This window comes from Haemorhous mexicanus, chromosome 3 (genome assembly GCF_027477595.1).
Source record: "Haemorhous mexicanus isolate bHaeMex1 chromosome 3, bHaeMex1.pri, whole genome shotgun sequence".
Taxonomy (NCBI): domain Eukaryota; kingdom Metazoa; phylum Chordata; class Aves; order Passeriformes; family Fringillidae; genus Haemorhous; species Haemorhous mexicanus.
This window is the reverse complement of record NC_082343.1, coordinates 35,611,394-35,637,519: the sequence shown is the minus strand read 5'-3', so window position 1 is coordinate 35,637,519 and position 26,126 is coordinate 35,611,394. Positions and strand designations below refer to the sequence as shown.

General features: G+C 43.1%; 1 protein-coding gene and 1 long non-coding RNA gene across 2 annotated transcripts in view; one reads left to right on the top strand and one right to left on the bottom strand.

Moving 5' to 3' along the window:
* The window catches only part of VIT (vitrin), a 54,083-nt gene that overhangs the window by 2,456 nt on the left and 25,501 nt on the right, over positions 1-26,126 (top strand). Inside the window, exons 2-8 of the mRNA XM_059841358.1 lie at positions 10,998-11,067; positions 12,774-12,839; positions 13,811-13,967; positions 15,844-15,977; positions 20,587-20,664; positions 23,924-24,004; positions 25,727-25,927. Coding sequence (XP_059697341.1) covers positions 11,037-11,067; positions 12,774-12,839; positions 13,811-13,967; positions 15,844-15,977; positions 20,587-20,664; positions 23,924-24,004; positions 25,727-25,927 — 748 coding nt within the window. The 5' untranslated portion in view covers positions 10,998-11,036. The remainder of the gene's footprint in view (positions 1-10,997; positions 11,068-12,773; positions 12,840-13,810; positions 13,968-15,843; positions 15,978-20,586; positions 20,665-23,923; positions 24,005-25,726; positions 25,928-26,126) is intronic.
* LOC132324827 (uncharacterized) lies at positions 219-15,872 on the bottom strand. Its single transcript, XR_009485745.1, has 4 exons — positions 15,767-15,872; positions 9,429-9,636; positions 2,647-2,754; positions 219-1,499 (listed from the first exon to the last, which is right to left on the bottom strand). It is a non-coding gene; the product is annotated as an uncharacterized LOC132324827 (long non-coding RNA).

Below are 26,126 nucleotides of genomic sequence, written 5' to 3'. Positions count from 1 at the left end.
TCCTGGCAGTCCTGGAGAGATGTTCTTGCCCGCTGAAGCTCTGGGGACACACCAGGACTCCTCCAGCCTGCTGCAGCATCAGCTGAAGTTTAGGTTTCTCATTCAGGGCTCAGGAAGTGGACGCTGAACATGTAATATGTCCTTCCTTCTGAAAAACCTGTCCATCATACAGATTCCATTTATCTGTGTTGAAAAACAGAAAAGCAGAATCGCAAAACTGATGGTTTGGGGGTTTATTTCTTCTTTTAATAAAAGAAAAATAATAATCATGGCAGTATTGTACAGAAAGCAGGGAGGATGCAGCTACAGTAGTCGGAAGATCTGCGCTCCACATTTTTCCCTTGTGGAGTAGATTTTTAAGTCCAGAGTCGGAGAGAGAAATAGGTGCTTAACACCTACTTAGAGCACTTCAATTCCTCTTTTGAACTTGCCGGGGCACAAGGAGCCCCCTTGTCCCAGCGCTGCCTGGGGAGCCTGTGCTGGAGCTCAGCTGGGCCCTGGGACAATGCAGCCCCTGTTCTGGGCCCGGCTGTGGCACACAGACTATAATTATCTCTCTTCTAATGACCAGCCAGGCAAGATAACAGTTTTCATGCTATGTTTAGAAAACAATGTCTTACTACAAATTGACGGTGCATTCGCCCGTAAAAGAGCCTCTCTAACAGTCCTAAAGCAGCTGCCACTCTTTTGCATCCCAGTTCCTTTATTTGCTGCACATTTCCCTCTTGGAAAACCTGGGTAAATGTTGCACAAGCAGCGCAGCTTCCCGCTGCCACACAAGAGGCTCGGAAAGGCGCAGAAATGCCCAGATCTGTGGCTGTTTAGATTGTATCTCTGTCAGTAAATTAAACTCTGCCTGTCTGTCTTGCCAGAGCCTGCACCGCCCTTGTGAAGCTCTAAGCCCCAGCGCAGGGGCTGCGGGCAGCGCTGTGAGCGGGGCAGGAGTGGAACTGCTTTGTGCTGACTCGGGGTGATGCCCGGTGGGAAGCAAGCTGCTGCGAAAAGAGGGATGTGAAGGGGCTTGTTCAGATACAACGGGAGCGTGAACTGATGAACTTGTCTTCCAGCCCTGTGGCCCACGGACAAGTCAGGATCTACTGAAATTCTGTAGGCTCCAAAGGCGCCTGTGGGGTGGCTGTGCTGGCCAGCTGTGACTGCAGCCTGTGTGGGCGTAGCTGCCCCCTGCAAACACCGGGAGCTGCCAGGTTTGGGCAGTCCTGGCAGCAGGGCACTCATGGGCCAGCTACCCAAGTATTTGCTCTGGGCTCTGCAAACATTCTGCACCTAAGTCTGTCCTGGGGCAGCTCTACATTTAGTGCTGAGGGTTGCCACCACATCCTCTGCAGGAGCCCTGCCAGCAGAGAACAGAGCCCATTCCCTCCTTCTGCGGCCAGCTCACCCTCATCTCTCTCGCCATCTTCTCTGCCTCTCCAGCAGGACTTAGCTGGGTTCCCTTGGCCTGCCTTTCCTCTTTGGGCTCATTTTTCAGTGACTGAGGCCTGGAAAAATAAAAAAAAAATAGGAAGTGTTGATCAGAAAGAAAATTTCCCAATGGCTTGGAAGCATCAATATTTCTCATGAAAATTCATTTTAATTTAAAAAACCAACCAAACAAAAAATAAACAAAACCAAACCCCAAAAACAAAACAAAAACCAAAACCAACCAACCAAAAAAAAAAAAAAAACCAACCAAAAACCCCCACTATCTGCAGCCTTTTCCTTCCCTTTTTAAGCAGAACACCCAAATCTCTATCTCATTTCCTGAACTGGAAGCACATTCCCATTCAGAAGAGTGTTTATAACCATCTCTGCTCTATTCAAATTATCTAGGTTTGAGCAGTTCTTAACATCAGTCTTGCTGTAGGGGCTGTACTGATATCCATGAAGTCCATCCCACCTTTGCTTTATCTACAGAACTTCAGAGTGCAGTAAGAGGTCAGTGGCACGTTAAGAACACAAGCTGTGTCAGCTATCCTTACTGTGCCTCCTTCCGCAGAGCATCCCACAGACACAGATATGAAAAATACATTCAGCTTCCATTTGCAAACTGTTGCTCAGACTATCACCTTATAAAATATCTTGGTAAATATAACACATGCAACACAGCAGCCAGCAGTGCTTCAGCTGGCAGCTTGTTTCAGCAGTGCGAAAAAGGCACAGAATTGCCAAGTGACAGGTACACGTGCGCCAGAATTTTCGGGAAGATTCTGAATGTTCTTGTGTGGGTTCATGCAGCCCTTTAATGTCCCCACCAGGATGATCTGGGGATTTCCAACACCTTCAGGCTTGTACACAAAACTGTGGAAATTTTTACCTCTCAAAAATCACTCATTTACAGGGAAGTTTGGACACGGCCATGTCTGTGCCTCTCGATCTCCCTGCCAGGTTCCTTTAGGGACTCAGAAGGCTCCATTCTTTCTTGTTTCCCCCAAATACATCATTTACCCTTCAGCCCAAAGAACAGGGGTGAGACATAGAGGAAAGCTGGCAGCAGGGCTATGTATTCTGGCCGTGGACAACGCCAGTGAGTCAGAGCTACAAAAGGGCAAGGACTCCCTGACTACAGGGGTATTTTCACAGCTGCCAGCCAGCTGAGAATGATGGGAGTCCGTCCTGCTGGCCTTGGTGGGAGCCCATCCTTCTCACCTCTTCTGCAGTGCATCTTCAACACTTGAAAATTTTGTCCTCCTGGGCTTGGTTGAAGAATCTTTAGGACATGAAGCACAGGAACAAAGAGGCTGCATGGAAATGAGGCTGCATGGGAAGGAGAGGAGTGTCCAGGTGAGGGGGGTGAGAGGTTAGAGAAGTTTAGAGTAGATCCAATGGAGCAACTTCATACAAATGCTTGCAAGGGCAAACACTGACACTGCATAAGTCATAAAAGCCTGCTTGCACCCTGTTTTGGAGAAAGCCTTTCTACCAAATTGCATCTCAAAATAGGTGGTAATTTGGGGCAGAAACTCAGTCTTCCGTGGTCTACATCTTCTATTCTTGTTGGTGAAATCTGTATGTAGAAGGAAATACGTAGGTTAGGCAATAATTAGATTTGAAGTAGAAGCTCATATGGTAATCTTCTAAAGCCAAAGTTCAAAATTCCTGAGCATGGAAGTAGATTATGCAATACTGAGGACTGTAGGCCTAGTTTGTTTTCAGAACAAAAGACCACAAATTACAAGTTCCTGCTCCAAGTCCAAGTGGTTTCCCTTTCTGATCTTGGTCTCTCAGAAAGAGAATGCTGTGATCGACCTCTATGCAAAACAGCAGGTTTTCAAATGCTCTAAAATGCAAATTTAGTAAGACAGGGTTAGCCTGGTTCTGAGACACATTTCTCAGCAATTTCTGGCTGTACCTACACTGCCACAGCATCCGGGACTGGGCTCTGAAGGCCACTTTCTCTGCCACCGTGTTTGCTAGCTTTTCATTTCCCCTCCAGGGCACTCAGATACTGAGGAATGTAGTTTTGGAAGCTTAGCTATTCCTCATCTCATCCACATGACCCATATGTTAGAGAGCCCACTGCTGCCAGCTGCCAAGGGCTGCCAGCACACATGCCACCTCCACCAACAGCATGTCTTCAGGAAACCAGCACAACCCCTAACAGCCTCATTTATAATGCTGTCACTCATTCAAGTCCATAGCTCACTTTCCTCCCAAAAGCAGCTTGGAGCCCTGAGATGTCTTCTTCAATCACCAAAAAATGGAAATGCTACTCACAGATCTGCGGTTCTCATGCTGCTCCCCAGAACAGCCCCATCAGGTGAGAGACATCAGCCTGAGTGCCCCTGTTGGGTGCAGGCGGGCAGCAGAGCAGCACCAGCTGGCAGGGATGCAGCTGGAGCAGCCTGTGGCAAAGCCAGAGCAGCAATGAGCGCTGCCTGGGGAGGGCCATGGGCAGCGTGGCCGTGCAGAACGTCCTGGGATGTGGGGCTGGGCATCCTGGCCCTCGGCTGCTGACCCTGCAAGGAGGCAAGCCATCTGCAGGTCCCAACAAAGCAGCAGCAGGAGATGACTGAGGGGCAGAAGGTGGTTTGGGGTTGTTTTCTGATTTGCCTTTGGTAGCAACCTCCCTTGTTGCACAGGTTAGTTTTTTCTAAACTAAAGGTATCAGAAAGATTTTTAACTGAGAAGGCTTGGAGAAAACATTTCCAAACTGAAGTAATGCTGTTAGGAAGAAATAATATTTTTTGAAAAGTATAAAATATATAAAGGAAAATGTTATGCAGTGCAAGGAGCATGAGACTACCATTTTTAAGAGATTGCAAAATGGAAATTAATTTCTTAACTTCAGTTTACTGGTTTCCACCACAGAACTGAATTTCAGCTTAGCTTTCCAAAATGCTTTCTACAGCATTCCCATGCTTCCTGATTTGCTGAAGACCTTTTGTGAAAGGTGTTTCCTTGATCAAGTTGTCATTACTACATATAAAATAATTTCATCACTTCCTGCCTTACTTCAAACAAGTGCTAAATGCCAGGATAGTTCCAGATTTTCTTTTTTTTTTTTTTAATTACAAATGTTTTATGAATCTTTATCCAACCAGTCCATGACTTTGACATGGGACATCACTAGCAATACAAACTGTAGGAGATACTGGATCAATAAAAGTTTTCTGTGAGCTGTTAAATAAATTTAATAGCATGCTTAAGGATGAGTTTGGCTTTTGATCTGGACATATAATCCACTTTTGTAGTAAAGGGTTATGTGTAGCTTTAAGCAGAGAGTAAACATCCTACAGTTTCTCTAAATTTCTGCTTCTAAGTTTCCACCTAAAAAAAAATGTTGTTTTGTTTGAACATGCTACAGAAATTCCAAAACCACCCCCAGGGTTATGTGCAGTTTTTTCAGTGCCTTTAACAGAAATTCTTTGCTTTTAGACTAAATATGTACCTTCAGGGGAATTTTGACACACGACACTAATTCTTAGTTGGCAGGCAGCACAATAGCATGGTTACTCAGTGCTCTTCATTGTGCATCCAATCTGAGAAACCATGTATTGCACTTTAAAAAGTCACTTGGATTTGTTTAAACCATTTTTTGGAAAGAGAAAATGGCACATTTTCTAAAAAAAAAAAAAAAAAAAAAAATAAAAAAGAAAAAATCTCATGCTACAAAGCTAGCACAGCCCTCCAGCACTGCTGAATTGCAAGTCCTTTCCTCTGCCCTCTATTTCTTGGGAAAATGGCAGAGCCAGAGATTGATGGCACCTGGCTGGGGCTGGGGTCTGAATGATGTTAAGCAGGAGCAGTAGTCAAAATAGAAAAGTAGAAAAAGTTTGCCTGAGAGTGAGTGGGGCAGAACCGTGAGCAGAGAAAATCCATGGTGGGGAGGAGAACAGAGGTAGGAAGTTTTCTGGACAGGGATTCACAGGTCTAAGCTAACAGCAATTCCCAGTGAGGCACAAAAGCTGTGCTTCAAAAAGAAAAATTAATGCATAATACCTTAGCAGAAACCAGGAAAGTACAGTGGAATGGCCCCCAATGAAATCATAATCCAGACAGTCCAAATTATATTTTCTCTGTGGGTGGGTGACATATTCTAAATGTATCTCTTCGTTTGCTGGAAGGGGCAGGTCAGACCAACATAATTGATGGTTTTCTTGCTGAGACAGATGAAAATGTATAATCACTGCAGTTTTATTTAAGCTCTGAGAAAGGTCTGGCAAGTTAAATCACACTCTAGTCTTAAATAAATTACCTTCTTCTGAAAGAGCTCTGTGGAAAGCAGAGAAGTCATCATCACTGTTACTTCAAACTTATGCTTTCATTTCAGGGCATTGCACGAACACAAAATGAGCACTGCAGAGCTGCTTACATGATTCTATTTGTCTCTATATTTTTAGGTATATCATCTCTTCATTATACCTACATAAATGAGAGCTATTTTGAACTAAATTCCTCTTGCCAACCTTCATATAAACATTTGTTCAACCACCTCAGAAAAAAATTACTCCTGTGCCCAAGGTGCAACTGAGGTAAGATTCAGACCTCTGAATCCACCCATAGCTCACTTCAGAGACTTGAGAGTGACTTGACAGGCACCCCACAAGAGGTACTGGCTGCCAGCAGCCACCACAGCCCTCTTGTGAGTCAAACCTCCCAAAGCAGAGCAGGCACCTTTTAAAACATTATGTGGCAGCCATCAAAGTTTTGTCATTAGAAGCAAGTGGTGAGGGATAATCAGGGATAACTGTCCATGGCCTAAGGGAATTTGGACCCATGTTTTCCTCATCACAGAAGAAATATAAAAGGTGAGTGTTCACTCACCTTTTCTTATGGCAGCAGGTGATGATGTCTATGATATTTTTAAATTCCTGGATGCATATATTCTATTTCAGACCACACAAAGAGTAAAGTCTATCCTCCCATGCAGACAAGCTCACCTCACAAAATAGCCCCTTGGATCTTGCATTTTGTGACCTGGCCTGGTACACCTACAGGTCAGTCTAAGCCTCCATAAGGAACTATAGCTATCAATTCAACCTTTCTGTCTCAGCAAAACTCAGTACCTCCAGCTTTTCAAAAAACAGCCACTGAGATACTTTTATTTTGTACAGACTTTCAGAGCAATGCAGTGCAGTGAGGGCACATAACTTCATCCCTCTGACAAGAAAGGGGGTGAAACTAAATCACATGTGGCAAGTGCTAGTCATATCACCCTGTGTGCTCCAAAACAAACAGTTCTTGCACTGCTAAACAAGGTACAATACCATGGGTACAGAGTATGAGCATGAAACAAAGAAAGGGTTAAACAATAATTGAAAAAAAAAATTAAAAAATGACAACAACAACAAAAAAAGAAATCTAAAATGTTTTCCTCTAGAAGATGATGCTTAGCTCTTGTTTATCCAAACCAGTTTACTCACACCTACACGGAGCCCACTTGATTTTCCCAGAAAGGGCACATATTTAACTCAACCCACAGTGCTCAGAGATCCTGCTGCTAACTCCACACTACTTGCTCAAATAGATTTCAGACAAAGTCCACTTTTGTTTTTCTTTATGGTGCCAGTGTTGCTGAGATATTAGAACCCCTTGAAAAGGGAAACAATGGCACACACTATTGTGGTACAAAGAGAGTACACAAGTTAATTTCTGTGGCACAGGAGATTACAGGAGATAAACTGCTTACTCCTGCAGAGGCAAAGCTCATGGCACCAGCAAAGAATTTCAGCTTGCACATGGAACGGACAGCAGTGCCTGACACCAAAAATCAAGGACTTATAATCTGCACTTCCTCCAGAAAATGTTGCAGTTTGCCATACAGTGACAGTTACGTGCATTTAAACCATCTGTTTGTTTGTAGTAGGTAGCAGCTCTCTCAGATCTTTATAAAAGTCAAGCTGCTAATAAAAGGTCAGTATAAAAAATCTTACTTCATACACAGAAAGAATAGCTTGCTAATTCTGTCTCTTCACTAACATTCAAGAGTTTTCAAGTGTTTGTGGTCAGGAAAAAGTAATCAACATGCTTTCAAAAAGGACTCTGACTTTAAAAGGTAAAACATCAGCAGTGCTGGGAAACACTGAAGGAGATACTCCTTACATTTGTACATAGCAGGAATTGAAGCACGTGTTATAAAGGTAACTTCTGTTATGACAGTCTGAAAGATTCAGATGGGAAAAGGTACTCTGATAAACAGAGATCCAGCATATAGTTTAGGAGATTCAATAGTGTGTAGTCACTACTTCCCAGTCCTGACTGGGACTGTAAATACTGCCTTAACAGAAATCTGGTTAGGAGAAATCTCAGCAAAACCCATGCTCCAGAATAATACATAGTAGAAACTTTTCAGTTTGTTTTAATGGAATCTATTCATTTTGTAAAGGAACAAAGGAAGTACAACTTTGTATTTAATGGCAAAGTATCATTCTGAACTGCAGATAAAACATCCCCAAACCTCTCAGTGGATCTACACAGACTAAAAAGTCTGTTGTAAGCATGGATTGGAGCCCTGCTTTCCCTTTCCTTCCCAGAGAAACAAAAAACCCCACTGCTTTTTTCCAAGCCGTTGCTCCCTTTAGCGGGGTGAAGGAGCAGATGCCATGCTAGTGCACAGTGTAGGGGACTCACACAGCTTCATTCAGGTGACACCCTAGGCCCCAAATACAATGAATGCACTCAGACTTCCCACTACAGAAAGCCTGGAGCTTCTATGCCTGATACTTAACAGTCAGCAGTGTAAATCCTCCTGTGCATTCCCCGTGTGACAGCCCGAGGTCCGAAGGCCAGGACCACCCCCTGGAGCACTGTCACCAGAGCTGTGTCACAGGATGTCTGTGCATTTCTCCTGATATGCCAGAGCCTAACATAGAAATTATTACAGTGGCAAAACCAAGTTCCTTTACTATTATAATTTATTTCCGTGAGGATACTACCACCGCCAAAGACACAGAGTCCACAATAAGATGTTTTTCTGTTTAGCTGTGACAACAAAGCTGTTAAGTAAATCTAACAGCCTTGTCTAAATGCTTCCAGTATCTTTCTTATTGGTAAACATCTGTTATTGCAGGCTAAGGGATCTGCTGAACTCTGCTGAACCCCTGACAGGCTTTAAGTCTTAAATCCTTTTAGATTTATTGGCTTCTTTCCACAGTGAACTCATAATAATTTAGGAACAAAAGCCCACTTTCTGTTGCCTTGAAGAGAAATGTCCACCAGCCATCTAGGCAGAGAATGCAACTGCAGCTGAGCCTAGGGCTCTGACACCCGAGAGGACTGGGATGGCTCCTGGGGGGGCTGGCCATGCCCTGGGGACAGCAGGGCTGGGGGACAGCAGGGCCTTCAGGAAGCAGTGGGAAGTCTTGTGCACACGTTTTTGTAAGAAAAGTTAGGCAGCGTTGGACTCTCCCCACTCAACACACAGCAGCCCACCCATGAAACCAGATTTTACATGGATGCTTTACCATCTCAGACCTCTTCTACTGTAATTAAACTGGTGATGAAAAACATCTCAGCACCAAGCCAAATACCGTGAGGAAAAAGTCACACAGATCTCTTTGACTTTAAATAAAAATGCCAATGCTGAATTTATTCCCTGCAAATTTTGGGAATGATCATATTAAGATGCCTTTTGCAAAGTTTTAAGCCAGTGCTGGTACAATCTTTAAAGGTGCATGGTAGTTCTGCAAATGAATTGCAACTCTTATTCTGCCTCTTCTTTTTCTGTGATTGACCTAAAGTGAGAATTCTTTGAAGGAGAGCAATTGTTTGATACCTCTGATGTGTCAGTGGATTGAAACATAAAAGGGAGAAGAAAAACATCTGAGCTAAGTTTCTCTGAGCACCCTTCTACATCTTGGGGCTATTTCTTTTAACAGCTTCACAGTAGAAATAAATTGCAGTAAAAGCTTAAAATGGATTTTTGCTCCAAAAGACGGGCAACTCTTTTTAATAGAAACTAACCACGAGAGCAGAATATCACCACTTACCTGCTCTTGCTGATCTGACTTTTACAGCCTGGGGGGTCACCCCCACTGCACTGCCCATCGTTTTTCAGAAAGACACAGTGACTGTGTTGAGCCACTTTTCATATCCCCCAGATTCAGTTCAGTGGCTTCTGAGAAACCTCTGCCACTTTCAGCTTCAGCAGCCTAGCAGGAAACTTCTTCAGGGAGATCTCCAAGGAAAGACATTGTGCTGTTAGGAAGTGACACCATTAGTATGTCCTGGCACTTGAAGTTCTCCAGCTGTAGCACAGGAGCAAAAAATAAGAGGTGGATCTGCTCTATGTAAAAAGAGTTATAAATTATGTAGACCCAGAACTGGCTGAACTCAGTTTAGATTAGCATACTATTTTAGTCCTCCTCATTCATAGCATGTGGCTTGCTTGAAAAAGAAGAGCAATTAAAGTAAAAATATGGAAACATTTTGTATGAAGACAGAATACAGATTTTTTTTTTTCTCTTACTCCCCTGTATCTTCCTTGTTCTCTAAATTTCTTTCTAGGGTTACCAAAGCCCTGCTTCTGAGTATATGAATTGCTATGTGAAATCAGATGAAATCTGCCATTTTTCCAGGAAGCAGATATCTTGCTTTCCCTGGTCATAACCAGCTTTAGCATTCTTATTTAACATTCCTATTTTCTTTCTGGATAGCTAGCTCCTTTTTTTTTAACAAATATTTCCACTTGTAAGCATGTAATAAGTTTCTCTGAAGATGAAGTTTATTTTGATCCTTGATATTCTCCCTTTCAGACTTTTTACTCTATTTGTCAAACATTATGTAGTACTTTAATGACTTTGATTAACTATGAGTGCCCCACACAGGATTCCCTCAACAATCATGACATAATAGCAAAAGCAGCAGGTGATGCTCAGGAGGGGCTGAGAGGGGTTATCTCTGATAAGCTGGAATTCCTGTAGCCTGGCCAAGAGCTTCAGGGATAGCAGGGGTCATGAACCATGTATGCAGACCCAGAAAAAATGTTTTCCAGATGTTCTGACAGAATCCTCTTCATCTCAGGTGCTCACATACAAGTACACACATACACATCCTCAGAAAATGAAAGAAACCAGTAATTTGGCTCACAAATGATGGAACAATTGCAAAATACTTCACGCAACACCTTTCAGGAGAAAATGGATTTATGTTCCCCACATCCATGTGAGATTATCTGGTGTGCTTTGATGTGCAGAAAAGACAATTCTGTGATTATTTCTTAGAAGAGCAGTGAACAGATTTGAATAGATGTCAGAACATGTCCATGCCCATCATGCCCTCTTCTGACACTGGCTTCTGAAATAAGTATGTGAAATCTTGGTTTCTGGAGCAAAAGACAAATTTTGGAGAGAAGTAAAAATTTGTCCATGGGGGTGTGATAGCCCAAATACCACCTCCTCTGGGGATATCAGTTTTTCTAAATAGTGTCATAAGAGGACGCAGCATGTGAGGACTGTGAAAAATTAAAGAGGAGCACACAGTCTCTCTGCCCCCACCATTCCAGTGTCATCTGCAACACCTCCAAATGCAGCCTGATGTACTCCTCTTTTCCTTTTCAGTGCTCCTTAGTGACACATCCAGGTTTTGCTTTACTCACCATGAAGGCCACAGTCATTGCAACCTTCTTGGGTAAGTACAGTTGATGTGCTGCAATTTGTAGTTTATGTAGTTTATGTAGTTTATCCCATCCTGGATGCCCAGTGGCTACTGACTAATTCTCTTCCCTTTGGACTCCACGGCTGATGAAGCTCTCAGTGGCAGGTGTAAGCCTTGGCACAGCTTTTCAGAAACAGGCTACACAAACTTCTTGGCCTTGGCATAGAAAGACATATTAATTACTTGCAGAGAACTCCCAGTACATGACCAGCTCCATGCAGTCCATATCAGGTGGGCCTGAAAAGTGTCTGCAATGTAAAGATTCCCTCCAAAGAAAAATCAGCTGTTTCAATTCTCCCCGTTCTTCTTCTTTCCATAAATAAGATGGTACCAAAAGGTTATAAATGTATCCTCTTCTCTTTCCCCTGGCAGTCAGACAGGATCTCACTTTTTGGGAACATGTAGAAACTCCAGAACTTGCAATTCATCTTACATGAACACTCTTGTTGTGACATTCCCAGGCAATATTCCCTCTAGCTGTTATCCTCAAGTCTGTCAGGACAGTTGTTCTAAGTTCAAATTACAGCATTCTAAGTTGTTCTTCTACATAAATTACTTTCCCCACATTAGATTGTGCTGCAACATTCCAAGCAGTTGAGATATTGCACTTTATTTTCTAGTCATGCGTTCCTTTTTTTTTAAACTAACTACAATTTTGCCATGGTTACACGACTGCACCAGTGACAAAAGGCCCAAATACTGCACCCATGCACTGTCACTTCAGACAGTGTGAGACTGCTGTAACTTTTGAGCAAGCTCTAGGTGTGATTAAGTCTACAAACTCTCTGCAATCAGTCTAGGGGGAGAAGAGCACAAAAGAAGGAAATTGCTTCTGTTGCATATTCTAGGAAGATTAGTTTAACAAAGGATAAAAGGATCAGCTGACTCATCATAGAGAGTTTCAATTCCCTTTGAAAGCTCAGAGAAGGGAAAGGTGAATAGGAAAGTCAAGATATTTGTAATGAAGCTATCAATTACCCATAATACAATGCTTATAAGATGAGCACAGAGAATAAAAAGATTTTATATGTCATCACTTAGCAAGTAAACATAACATGGTAAGCTACATGCATATATTGGGATGTGTCTTTTAATGTAAGAGCATATTTTACACTTTTCAAATCATAAACCTGCTTACTGCAGAAAATGGATGCCCTTGCTGGGACATGCCACCCTAGAACCTCACACAGTCTGTAACGCTGCCCAGTATCCCTCACCTGCTGCCACCAGTGACTGAAATGTCATTACACAAAATTAGAGAATAACCTTCCCAAATGGTTATTAAGAAGAATTTTTGGCTCCCAAAATTCCCAGTTGCTTTATGCACAGAGCACATTGTTTCATTAGCATCCATATTGCACCAATTACAAAGAGTTCCCACTGCTTGTGGGAAATATTTTTGTGGTTTTCTGGACCACATGGACTCCATGGCATCTTTAGATACCATGGATGAGTGTGAACTGAACTGATCTTCAATCCCCTTCATAGAACTTCCCCACAGCAGATGCCATCTTGACTGCAAAGTTAACCACCAAGTAGAAACCTAAATGTGTCTGAGAATATTCCTATTTTATTTTTCACCCTGTTGATTCAAATTTGACAAATCTCATGCAGAGGAGCTTGTGGTGACTCATGTTGATAGCCCACCTTTTTCCTGATACTATGTTTATTTGTTCTAGGTGTGTTTCTTACATGTACACACACAGCCAAGGAAGCCACAAAGAAGACAAAAAAGGCTAAGCTATGTAAGTGGTCTCAGTAGAATTTTTGGCTGTTTTACAGCAGATATGTCCAGTGCATAAGAAAGGTGCAAAGTGAGATTATATTCTGGTAACTCTTCGCAATTTTCTAGAGTCAATGGCATTATATGTTAGCTAAAAGATTCTTTTATTGAAAATGAATTACTGAGTAAAGTGTGTGCCACTTAACATTTATAAAGGGAGAAGTTTGTAATTCACTGCTGAAATGTGTCTTTGTAGGTCATTAGGTACCACACAAGGAACAAAGCAAGCACTAAGGTTTTCAAGGAGAGAGAGAGAGAAATAAATACATGAAATGGACCAGATGTAACACAAAGCACACGTAGCTGATTGGTGTGAGACAACTGGTGCGCCTCTGTGCACTTGGATGTTTAACTTTCAGCTATTCTGCTGCAGGAGCATTTCTGTCCACAGGTTATTTTGCTCGTGTAGCTGACAAACAAGCCTGCTGCGAGGTTGTAAATGCACACTTAAATCCCTTGTTCAAAGTAAATTGTACCCAGCAGAAAGTTTTAAAAATTAAGGGCAAGATAATGGGCTGTGACTTCAGCCTGACATAAAGATGGAATGGAGCTACATGAGCACAGTGGGAGGCTTGGGAAGCATCCCCACCCCCTCCTTCCCACATGTTAACCACAGGCTGGGTGACTACACTTCTTTCTCTCTCCAGCAAAGTGTCATACCAGATATTTCCTTCAGAGAAGCAAACACTGAAGGTCAGAAATACCCACAGGCTTCCTTATTCTCTCCTGAGTTACTGCCACGTCCCTTGGTATAGGGGTTATTATGTGTTATGTTGTAGATGGAGAAGACACAGATGTCTTGTGTCCCAAAACCATTGATGTGAAGGCTTGGGAGGAGGGCATCCCTGTCACTCAGTTACTCACTGTTTCATGACAAGATCTCTCAGCCATGAAAGCATTCAGTCTGACTTTACCAAGATCTTGCACCCACAGATGTACCCCAGATTGACTGTGATGTCAAGGCGGGGAAGATAATCAATCCAGAATTCATTGCAAAATGCCCTCCTGGATGTCAAGATGTAAAACACCGTGTTTATGGCACAGACATTTATGCTTCTTTCTCCAGTGTCTGCAACGCTGCAATTCACAGGTGAGTGAGTTGAAATGAGTGAGGCACTCAGACAAAACTCTCATTTCAGTGCAGGGAGCTCCTGACTTTTCAAATTCTTTACAGTTCCCACTTGTAGGTTTGATTGCAGGCTGCTGTAGAAAACCTGAGAGAAATTCCATGTGTGATGGAATGGATCCATTCTTACAAAGTGCTGTCAATCCTGTATTCCTATAGAAATTAGTTGTGTTTGAAGAAATTTCTCAACCTTTGGAGAAGTGTCTTGAGATTTCCAGATCTCTCATTCATGCATAACAAATTACTATTGTACTATTATTATTCAAGTGGAAGATAGAGATGGAGCTGCTACTACTAATAAATCTTCAGAAAAAATAGACAAATCACCAGTGATGAATACATGTAACTCACATACTTCTGGGATTGGTTTGGTTCTCTGGGTTTGAATTTAATTGTCCTTGACTTCAAAGGCTGAGCAATGTGCTTTCCTGCTACATAAAAGGACACTGCACAAGGAAATGAGTAACATAAATTTTGTAGCAAAAGTTTTCAGAGTTTTATTAGCCATGCAAAAATGTGCATAAAATTCTAATGGAGAATAACTGCACAACCAAAACACCCTGCAGCTGGAGCTGGGATGCACGGGCAGGATGCATCCAGCTAAAAATGCAGCAAGAACTTCTAAAGCCTGATTGACAACTTGCCTTAGTCTGGAGTTATTTGAGCTATGCTGCGCTCCCGGCTCTGTGAAATACCTGGGATCCCGGGCTAAGTGGGATGGTTAAGGCTTTGGGACTGCCCCCCGGGCTCTGCCCCGCTCAGTGCCCCGGCTGAGGTGCTGTGTGCGCAGCGCTGCCACCTCCCGGCTGCGGCTCTGCCCTCGCTGCGGAGATCACTGCCAGGGGACGGCTTCCAGCCGCCAATTCCTCCCTCAGACACTCGTGCACAGTGGGAATTGTCTCGGCATGCAGAATTAGTCCCAAAGGGAAGTTAAAAACTACTGGTAGCAACTGCAATCTCCCTGCAGCCTGGCTGGCTGTATTGTTAGAGTGAGGACTTCAGTTTTTCTTATTTGACAGCTTTTTTTGGCTTTGTTACCTTGCAATTCCACAGACAGTGAATTTCTTCTCCATACATTTATTTTAACAGCAGCTTCTCACAACCACCACAGAAAAATACACTTCGAACATACTCTTCTCAAAATCCTGTTTGCTGCCCAGTACTTATTTTCCTGCCTGCTCATTGCTGCCAGCCCTACAACTCCCCTGCAGCTGCAGTGGCTTCCCGGTTGACCTGCAGTCCTAGTGATGCCAGAGCAGGCTGCACGCACTGAAGGATTTCTGTTTGTCTGGAGGGACATGTTACAGTGTGTGTTAAACACCACTTGATGTGCACCACACCTGGAGTCTGACAGGTTTTTTACAGTTTCCAGCAATATTGTGTCCAGTTTACTCCGGGCTGAGGTCAGAAACGTGCTTGGATTTTTGCAGAAAACACATACTGAGAGTCAAAGAAAACACATTCTGTCACGTGTTTGGCCTGAAAAATTCCTCTGAGAACCTCTGCCTGTATCTTGAGTCATTCAATCAAGCTTGCAGGAATTGTAAAGAAGGCACTAGCTTTTTCTTGTGTGCAACTAGGTCAAGCTTAAACAGAGGACCAGCAGATCAGTGGGAAGAGCAAACAGATCCTGACAGCACTTTGCCACAAACTGCTCTTCTTTATGTGGAAGGAGCACAAATATTTCTTAGCAGCAGGCTTAGCAGTGACATCCCAGCCCCACCACCACCCCTGGTTCAGAGGTAAAAGGACTCACTTCATACCTCTTGCACTGTAGAAGGGGTTTTTTGAAGGCTTTTGTGGCGTTTCTCCCCTCAGACACTTTGTTTCCTCCTTGCAGCGGTGTCATTGACAACACGGGCGGGAAGGTTCTTGTCCAGAAAGTCGCCGGGCACTCCGGTTACCGCGGGAGCTTCTCCAATGGTGTCCGGTCGCTGTCACTGCCCCGCTGGAGGGAATCCTTCCTGGTGTCAGGTACCGCTCTCCTGCTGCCCACCTCTGAGTGCTGAGCAGCGGGCAGAGGGGAAGCAGCCTCTCGTGTTACACACCTGGTGAATCGCCGCAGGCCCAGCCGCCCCCCAGCTTTGGCAGGAATTGGGCTTTTGAGACGCTTCTCGTTCTGGGCTTCCCCGCAGCCTGCAGAGAGACCTGCACCCTGCCAGGGGTGTGCTCAGCCCAGGGCAGCCCTGAGCCCACTGCAGGAGGTGGTGGCTGCTCTGGACTGAGCCTTGGAAGGCACCTTAACTCCAGCTATTGATGCATAAAATCTCCTGCTCTTCCCCCTGCTAAGCAGTGCTGCTGAGGGAACTGAAAGGCCTTTTGGCCATTTGAAGCATCCTCAGCCTGCCCCTGAATTTGTGTCTCCTGGAATGGCTTCAGACTTATGCCAAACCCCATACAGCCCTACTGTACGTATGCAAACCTTATATTAATCAATTTGACCGGTGCGTCCCAAGTACATCAGGAACTCTCTCCATCTCTGTTAGCCAAATAGTTTTGATATCCAATCAGTGCAGGTAAATCCATCTTGCTTTAATTCTCATTCCCTTATCCTCCCCATAGTATATATAGGAACTCACTTGCATTTACCAACAAAATTCACAGATTTTAAAAGGTTTTTTTTGCAAATTAGATCGCCTTTGTACCAGCTTCAGATTATCTTAAACCTACTTGCACTCACTCTACCTTTGTGAAAGAGGGTTTGCTTGACCTTGCTTTACATAAAAATTCTAACTCTAACTTCTTGATACATTGGGCCAGTTCTTGCTGGTCTGCACTTTTGGAGGTTTAAGATAGGTACAGCCAATCGATGTTAGTTAACTACATCATTCCTGGAAAAATCAACAGCACAAGCAACTGAACCACTACTAAAAATAATGTCCTTTTCACGTGAAAATCTGTAGACAGCAAAAGAGGTTTCAGAAACTGACCAAAACAAACTGTCATCTTAATTTTGCTTCATGTATTTGGATGCACTTTCTTACAGTAGTCTGCCATGGGTATACCATATTATGAGAAGGATTCATTTTGGATGAGTAGGAATTTCCTGGAATAGCTGAATTGCTACTTGTACTTGTTGCAGATTTTTTTTTCTCCAACAAACAGCACATTGTAATTCTGGTACGTAAGTGGGAAATAGGATTTTTTTTTTTTTTTTTTTACCTCAGCAGCTGCTCAGTTGTCATCCTGTAAAACTGTAGAAATTCTTCCATGAAACTGTAGGAATTTTTTTATCTATGATGATAAGTCTTTATTCTTAATTAATGAGACACTATAAAAGAAGATACAAGAGAAAGTTACAAGAGCATATCAAAGGAGATTATGAGAAACCTGGGTATGTGTAGGCAGGATGAGATTTGTCCCTTGTGCACTTAATTCTATGCACACTGAGTGCTCTCAGTCATGACAGTAGAACTCTTAATTTAGAAACTAACTCAAATGGAAATCTCACATATCATATAACATACATTCCGTATTTTACATGTGAACAGGAAGAAAACTTTCACTATACCTACAAAAAATGTGAGAAATTTAGAATTTTAGAGAAAATTAGAATACTAAAACCAGGAAGGCTGTGCTACTCATCTCAGCAGCCTGAGGCTGAATGCATACAGATCTTCTCAGAAAAAAGGACTTGGGGATGGATTTTTTATGATTATGAGTCATAAGAAGCCAGAGCTGCATAAAGCATTGCCCAACAAAAATATAAAATCACCTAAGGCATTAATTTCAGGACAGCTTTAGAGCTTTAGAACGGAGTCCCCTATTCTCCAGCTGAATTCTCTTTCATCAGGGCAGACCTGTGTGCAGTACTGTACCCTGGAAATGTGCCAACAGCTTATTCCTAGTTGGGGTATTGTCACCGAGTTAGTGATGTTTAAATTGTGAATGAACATCCACACAAAAGAGCACAGAAGAGGAATCCTTGGGGGAGCCAGGGAATAAAGTGGCATGATTTAGGGGCAGTGGAGAAGAAGGTCTGTCCTCTGCCATTAAAGCAGCCAGCACACCAGGAGGTATGCAAACGCTTTGGTGTTCACTTTCAAGCACTGAAATGCCTTGGCACTCAGCTGAATGACTCCATTCAGTTTAGTGGGAGTTCTGCAGCTAGGGGGTTAAGAAAATAGTCCTGAACTTGTGGGCTTGCTAGTCACAAATAAGTGTGAGAGGGTGAGCAGCCACTGCACCATAGCAGCCACCATGCCATAGCTTGTATTTCAGTGGCCAAAGCTGATGTTTTCAGCCCGCATGAAAGCACATTTTTAAGTATGTTAAGCAAACTCCAACCCAGATGTAACTTTTTCCCAATAGTGAAAAAGACATATTAGCATTGCCCCAGAGAGCAGGGCCACATTCAGGTCAGGCCTCAGGCCAGCCTCTTGGTCACAAATGGGATGCAAATTGCTGTTGATCAAAAGTCCCAGAATCCAGCCTCCCCACTCTAGCTGGTGTGTTTTCACAGCAGCAGGTTTCAGGTTTGCATTAGAAATCAGTTTAGCACAGAAATATACCAAATTAAGATCAGATTATCATGCTACTGCTGCATGAATGTATCAACTGCTCATGCTGAAAACTCATTCTCTGTTTGGGATAAAGGAAAGCATTTAGAAATCAACCGTGATCCTGTAACTTTTCTGTCTTTCTACCAAATTAGCAGATCTCCCTAGTCTTGATCCCAGTTTTAGCTCAGAGAGAAGTGGATGTGAAATCCTGCTGCCCTTCACTTAAAGCAGCTTCCGTGAGAGAAGCCCAGAAGGCAAGAAGGAAACTCTTTCCAGTTTGTCCACTCGTGCTAACTTATCAGCTCTGGTCTTTGGTGGATCAGTGTTGTATTTAGTGGAGCTGCTGTCAGCTTATATCACTGTAAATGAGAAATGGAAAATACCTTTTTTCATCATTACCTCATTAGTAAATCCAACTTCTTTATCTGTGGTTTTGTAATGACATCTAAAATTTCAGAGAAGAGCAAAATAAAGGAGATAAAGACATGAAAAGGGACAAAAGGCAGGGACTCTCCAGCTCCATGGACATCCCTGCTCATTAGAGTTCCTCTAGCACGTACCTCTCTTTGTGCGCCATTGATGCCTCGGAGTGGCCACCTAGAGGCTAGAGAGAGATAAGAGAATAAAGCAGGTGTTCATTAAAGGCCTTCAATAGATGCACCTTGGGCAGTGCAAAAGCCTCACAGAGGCTACACCCCAGAGGGATGACACTCCCCAGTTTCTAGACCAAATAAGTTTGGTCTATTTGCATATCAGAGGTTAATTGTCCAATTATAGCGTCAGGTAATGAAGTCATATTCCCTGGGTTTGCTTCCTCCCCTGATTCACTTTTGTTTATACTTTTTGGGGCCTGAGGCACAAGGTGTCCTTGGTTCTCAGGCCTGTCAGGATTGTTTTACCTGACAAAAATGTGAAGGGATCTTACTAATACTCTATATGGAGTTCAGAGTTATGCACTAATTCAATATAGGATCTGAAATATATGAAACCTAAAGACTTAAGGCATCACCATCCCAGGAGAAACAGTTCCCAGTTCCCAGGAGTGGCTCAGTCTGTAGGAATCAATTCTACTCAGTGCTGCTGGTCTCTATTGATCACCTGACAATAGAGGGATGACAGCTGACATGCTTGCAGTGCCATATGTACCTCCTTAAAGAATCCCCCAAGGGAATAGAGGAGAGATCATCACGACTCAGGGTTTGCAGCAGGTGGAGGAAAGTCTCACCAGAGGTGGTCCAGATACATGACACAGCACAGCATCTCACAGAGACAGTCACCAGGGTCCGGAAGACCTACATCCCTCAACTCCTAGAGGCCAAAGCAGTATTCCCTGCTGGGCTTTTCTGCAACACTTCTCATTCAGTGATGTATGTGACTGTAAAAACTGTCCCAAGAGGTGGAATTGCATGGCCACACGTATCCAACAGAGATGGTGTCTGCTCTGGCACTAAAAAGATTTGTGGTTTAAAGCTTAATTGGGAGACATACCTCATTGTTTCAAGAGAGGACTCTCATTTTAGATCTAAATATAGGTACCATATGTTCCCACACACAAGCACAGCCTTCTCTCACTGTTATTACTGCAAAAGACTGTTGCCAGAAATGGCATCTTGCAGAAGTGAGGTCAGAGAAGAATGCTGTGTGCGTGATGAAATGAATCCCACATCAAACATGCTTTCCAAGTCAACTACATAGTCAGGCATTGGAGAAGGCTGCCTAGGGAAGCTGAGGGTTTAATTAGAAGTTGTACAGATGTCTTTTGGGAATGGTTCCCTTGTGCTTAATATCATTTGAGAGCAAAAGAATGAACTAACTGGCCTCTGCAAATCCTCCCCAGTACACTGCCATGAAAACCGTGCCAGTGTTTTCATGGCAACTCCTTTTTTATGGTTCTGGATTTAGGCACCAATATTTTTAGGGGTATGGTTTTGAGATTCTACCATCAGATGAAAGAAATCTTCATGAAAATGAGTCGGGCAGTAAAGAAGAGGGGTCTGATTCTGAATGCCTATGTTAAATGAGAAATTTATCAAGAAAACTTAGAATATTTTGTGATGCCATCTAATATATATTTTTTGTAGAGGGCAAGCCAAGAAAAGGTGTGACATATCCATCAACCCTTGAATATTCTTCTTCAAAAAGTACAGCTGTTAAATCAGGCAAGTATTTGTGACTGACTATCCCTTACATCCATTCACAACTATCTGTCATAACTTCTCAGTTGTATAATACAAAGACAACTATTCAGAGGCAGAAGTTCATGCATTCATTAGTATGGCATCCAAATCACTCATGGTATTTTTTTATCCTAAGCATATGGAAATCATCTCAGACAATTTCTATTTTTTGGTCATACCATGTTTCACAGACTTCCGTTTCCAAATGGTTTCCCCATTGCTTTGGATCTGTTACTGAATATGATGGGGTACTGGTTATAGGCAAGCATTTGAGGTTATACATGTTGTTTTCTCCTAATGCTACTCATGTTATCTCTTGGGATAGTCAATGCTGAGAGTATAATATTAAATAGTAACACAATACAAATGAAAGAGATGGTAATGCATAGCAGCTGAACTAAGAATGCTACAATAAAGAACTACTCTGGATAATCATTTTAGTCAGCATCCTCCTCTATGAGACTCAACTCAGTTTAAATAATTTAGTTGTTTAAGAGGTCTTTGATCAAGTTTCACACTGGTGGGTAGCTGACATTCTAGTGCACACGGATTACCTCCGCCATTGAAATGACACTTGTTTCTTCTCCCTGTTACAGCTATGTAAGGTTCAGACTCTCCCTTGGGGATGCAAACAAAAAGCAAATAATGTCCCATACTACAGTGCACTTCCCTTACACAGTCCCTTTGCTGATTGCTGAGCCTGAGCCTTCCTGGGCTTACCCACTGTGAGCTGTGCTATAAGGAAACGTGCTGTATCTCCATGAACTCAAATGCCAGGCATTGGGTGCATTCACCAAGATCACAAAGAGGGTACTTGGAGACCTCTTCTTCTCCTGTGGGTTATTGTTTGGTCCTTGGAAGAAAAGTACAGAGCTCTTTTCTCACAGAAACATAAATCACTGTGCTCAGAAGAGGTCATCAAGTACAACTCAGCACTGCCAAGTCCATCATAACCATGTCCTTAAGTGCCACATCTTCATGTCTTTCAAATATCTCCAGGGATGGTAACTTCATCACTTCCCTGGAAAGCCTGCTCCAAAGCTTGACAACACTTTCTGTGAAGAAATTCCTTCTAATATCCAGTCTAAACCTCCCTTGGAGCAACCTGAAGCCATTTCCTCTTAACTGCCCCATCCCCCACCTACAACCTCCTTTCAGGTGCATGTAGAGAGCCACTAAGTCCCCTCTGAGCCCTGGGGTTTTTTTTTTCCAGGCTAGAACAACTGAGTTCCCTCAGCTGCTCCTCATAAGATTTATGCTCCAGCCCCTTCACCAGCTTCATGGCCCTTCATAATTTTATTTTCACTTAAACAAAAGCAATCTCAAATCTCAAAGCTGTAGTTGCTCAGACCAAATATGAGCAGCTCAATTCCAAGCCTTTAATTTGTAATACCTTTGCATTTACAATAAAATAGGTACAGATTTGTGTATTTCTTGACCACATATGCAGAAATTACTTGACCCAAATATTATGCTCTGCTAGAAGGGAGAGCAATACCTTAGGAATCTTGACTTCTTCTGAGAAATGTTCATTAAATCACAGCTCAGCATTCCCAACTGTAGCCACACTTGAAATATCAGCCCAAACATTTCAGAGCAGACCAGAGACAATCACAGCCAGGACTCAGCTTAGCAGGCTGTGAGCAATGGTCTCTTCCACCAGTGCCAAAAGCCACGTAACATAAGAATCAGTGTAGAAAAGGGGAGCATCATCAGTCAGGATTCTGTCACACAAACAAAATACCAGGAGCTTGTTCCTGCAGCAAATCAAAGACACAAGTCTTCAGTTTGTTCCTGAATCAAATAGTGTGAATGAAATGCCAGGATTCTAGCAACAAAGACAGTGCATTCCTGCAGAGAAAGGCCAGGATTATCAGGGGAGCAAGCAACTGTTTTATCAAACCCAATGTCACCACCTGATTTTTGCCCATCCTTGTCCCACAGGTAGCAGAGAGATCCATTGTTCACAATCCATCTTCCTCAAGCCCTGCTTGGCCCTACCAGCCCTCCTTAGATCTGCCACCTCAGCTCAGCCATCCCAGCTGTTCTCTGTTAGAAACAGCTTGTCTCTAAGATAAAAGTCTCTGTAATATGCAGCCAGGGCCATTTTGTGAAAGAGAATTTCCTACTTACTTTTAATATTAAAAAATAATATTAATATTTTTTCTCTTAATTTTAATTACAGAGACCACACTGTTCACTTTGATACTTAAATCCATTATCTGCAGGAGGCAAAAGCAGTCCTTTGAGTATTACACTCACTGCTGTCAGATTAACAAAAAATCTTGCTTCATACCTGATCAGCTGTCAGAGATGGAATTTTAGTCCTCATCCCAGAGATGCCAGAGATTCATAGTCCCTGACATTTCTTTAAATGCTCCTGGTGGTTACAGGGCTTCTCAAATTCTGGGCATGGCAAGAAAAGCCTTCCCAAAATTGTAACTCTTCACAGCTGCTCAAAACTATTAAAAGATGTTTAGAAAAAACAATACAAAATTTTAGGAAAACATTAACACTGCAGTAAATTCTCTAACAGCTTGATGCTGCCAAAAGACCTAAAGAATGAAAACAAAACCACAACAAAAAAGGGAAGAAGAAAATCCTCCAGTCAGATAAAAAAGCAGAAGCAGATTATTTTGTGAGGTAGCAGTAAATAAACTACAATGAGTATTCCAAGTATGTTGGTGTCTCTGGGTCTTAGAAATAAAAAAGGAACAAAAAAAATCTACCTTTTTCTTCTAAGCCAGTCCATGGCATTTAGGATTTGGCCCCATAATGATCTCAAAATGTCAGGCAAGAAAGAAATGCATCTGAACATGAATTAGTGACTGAAAGATTGCACATTAGCAAGTATTTCCCAAACAATGTACACACATCATGACCCTGGTTCTCAGAACATGCTGCTGCTCAGAGGAAAAAAGTATGATGCATTAAATCTCATGAGTATTGGCTTATTGGTAGCAAACCCCCACACTTCTTGCTTACTTCAGAAATTCTGTGGATACTGACAAGAGCTTTTTGGCTGTAAAAATGCCAAAGTTTGGCATGAAAGATAGGGGGTGACTATTCCCTAGTCATCACTTTTTCCCAGTAGGTGATAAAGCTCTGATTGGACTGCCAAACCTACCTAATGGCATGTGACAGGATGCCTTCCTTTGGGGACTGATAATCTCTAAATGGGAGACTTGAAATTATTTTCTTTACAGAGCTGCCTTTTCTAATGTGCTCAATTTTGCTTCAGAGCCTAAAAAACCAGAGCAAGACCTAAAAGGTACGAAGAGTGCAGACACTGCTAACACATCAGAAAAAGCATCAGATCAAGGTAAGGGCTGGGGATCTTGGTGCTCTTTTCAGTATCCAACCCCCCTAATCTGCCTGTGGGTGCTTATAGGGAGCATTTTGACACTGGTTACACAGACAGCTTTACCTCCCCCATTCCTCTCCACAGCCCCTTTCCCACCAAACTGAACTGAAATGGAGCTTGAAGGGCTTCTGCTAATTCAGAGAAGAGGGCATCCACAGAGGTTAATTTCTGCCTGTGCTTTGGATGAGCTCAGGTTTTGTGAACTTGAAAATCTTGCATTATGGTTCTTGGCCATCTCCTATGCAGGGCACGTGCCCTGCAAACCCTTTGAAGATACTGTGAAAGAGATGGGTACCCTGCCTGCAGGAGCACTGGGAACAGCTTCCCCTTGTGTAAAAGGAGAAACCCAGCCAACACGCACCAAGGCAACAGCTTTTCTTTGCTCTTACCATGCTGCTTCCTCAGGTTTTCTGCTAATGCTGTTAGCTTCCAGCTTCCTTGCTCCTCACAGACTGGGGTATAAAGCTGGCCAGTGTGCCTGCTCCCTACTCCAGCAGCACAGGATCACAGGGGAAGACTCACTGTGCCCTCTGTTTTCTTTCTTTTAGCACAGATTCATGGAGCCGTGCACTGTTCAGCCCAAAAAGAGCCATTCATGCTGATTTTTTCAGCTGAGTTGTTTTGTTTTTCTTCTGAGCCCTCTTTCAGCATTATTCCATTAAAACTGTCTGAGATCAGAGTTTTTCACTGCCTAGCATTAGGTGATAATTAATCCACCAGACAGTTTCACAACGATGCCTTCCAAGAGGAGAACATCCAGAAATAGCAGTAGAACACAAGCTTGTGTTGTGCAGCAGTGAATGGAGTGTGCACCATTCCCTTTCAATGTAAACAGTGTGTCAGGCCATCCCCAGGGCTATCGGCAGCCAGGAGAAGAGCAAGACCAAGGTTAACATGGAATATATTTCAGGGCAGTTTTTTGTAGCTAGATGGAAAAGATAACAGTGAAGAACCTTTTTTGAGAAAATGACTTGGAAGAATCTAAGCTTGTTGACTATTTTTATAAGGATATTTAGGATGTATATTTTGCAACTACAATTGTCACTGTTCTCACAACAGATGATACATTTTAAAAGGAGTAGCAACTGTGAGATGAGTCAATCTTAGATGAGATTGGCACCTTCCAGGTGGTGATCTTCCCCACTCTCCTCAGCCAAAGCCCTGATTCTCCCTGTTCTGGCTCTGACCCTCTCCCCCAAATCATCTTTACCTAAAAGTTGTCTTTCTGTCAAAAACATTTCAGTGCTGCCATTTTTTTCTGGTCTGTGACTCAGATTGGCCGTCTTTACTACCAGATGCCAGCTGATTTCCATTTATATGGACCTTCTAAGTGCTTAATTACACTGAGAAAGGACGATGCCAAAACAGAATCTGCAACTGGCGGGTTGAACCATTTCATAGGTCTGAGACATCTGTCAGTTTGATAAGTGTTCCTGGGCAAAGCAGAAAAGTGTAGGGGGAGCATTAATGCTGCCACAGGCTGCTGTCAGCACCCTCTGAGAGCAGGCACCTGCACTACACATCCACAATGAGGGCACTAATGGCTCTGCATGTGAGGGTGCTTGTAGGCAACCTGAAGAGAATGCCAGTTTCTGGGTTGCCTTAAACACTGAGTGCTGCTGCTGATGCTTCCATACACGTCCCACATCCAGCCACAGTGACATGTCAATGTTCCTACAGGGCACACAGTCCGCAAAGAGCATCAGACGACTCCGGTGCCGACCCCAGCCACAGAAATGGCCACCACAACCCCCACACCGACCACCACCACGACAGATCCTTCCAGCACAGTGCCACAGCCAACCACAACACCTGCAGCACCCAGAACCACAGCAGCTCCAGCCAAGACTAGACCTGGACTGCACAGGGTCAGAGATATGGGTCAGTAGCGTGGGTGTTTGCATTGCTTTCCTCCTGACTGACAGCTCTCCTAAAGTTGAAGGAACAAGAAATACAGCTGGATATACCATGATTTAGAGGATCATGAGTTCAATAATCAATGTAGAAATACTAGGAATGGAAAAAAAATGTTTAAGTCCAGCAGACCAATTCATGGGAGAGTAAGCTCTCCATTTCCACT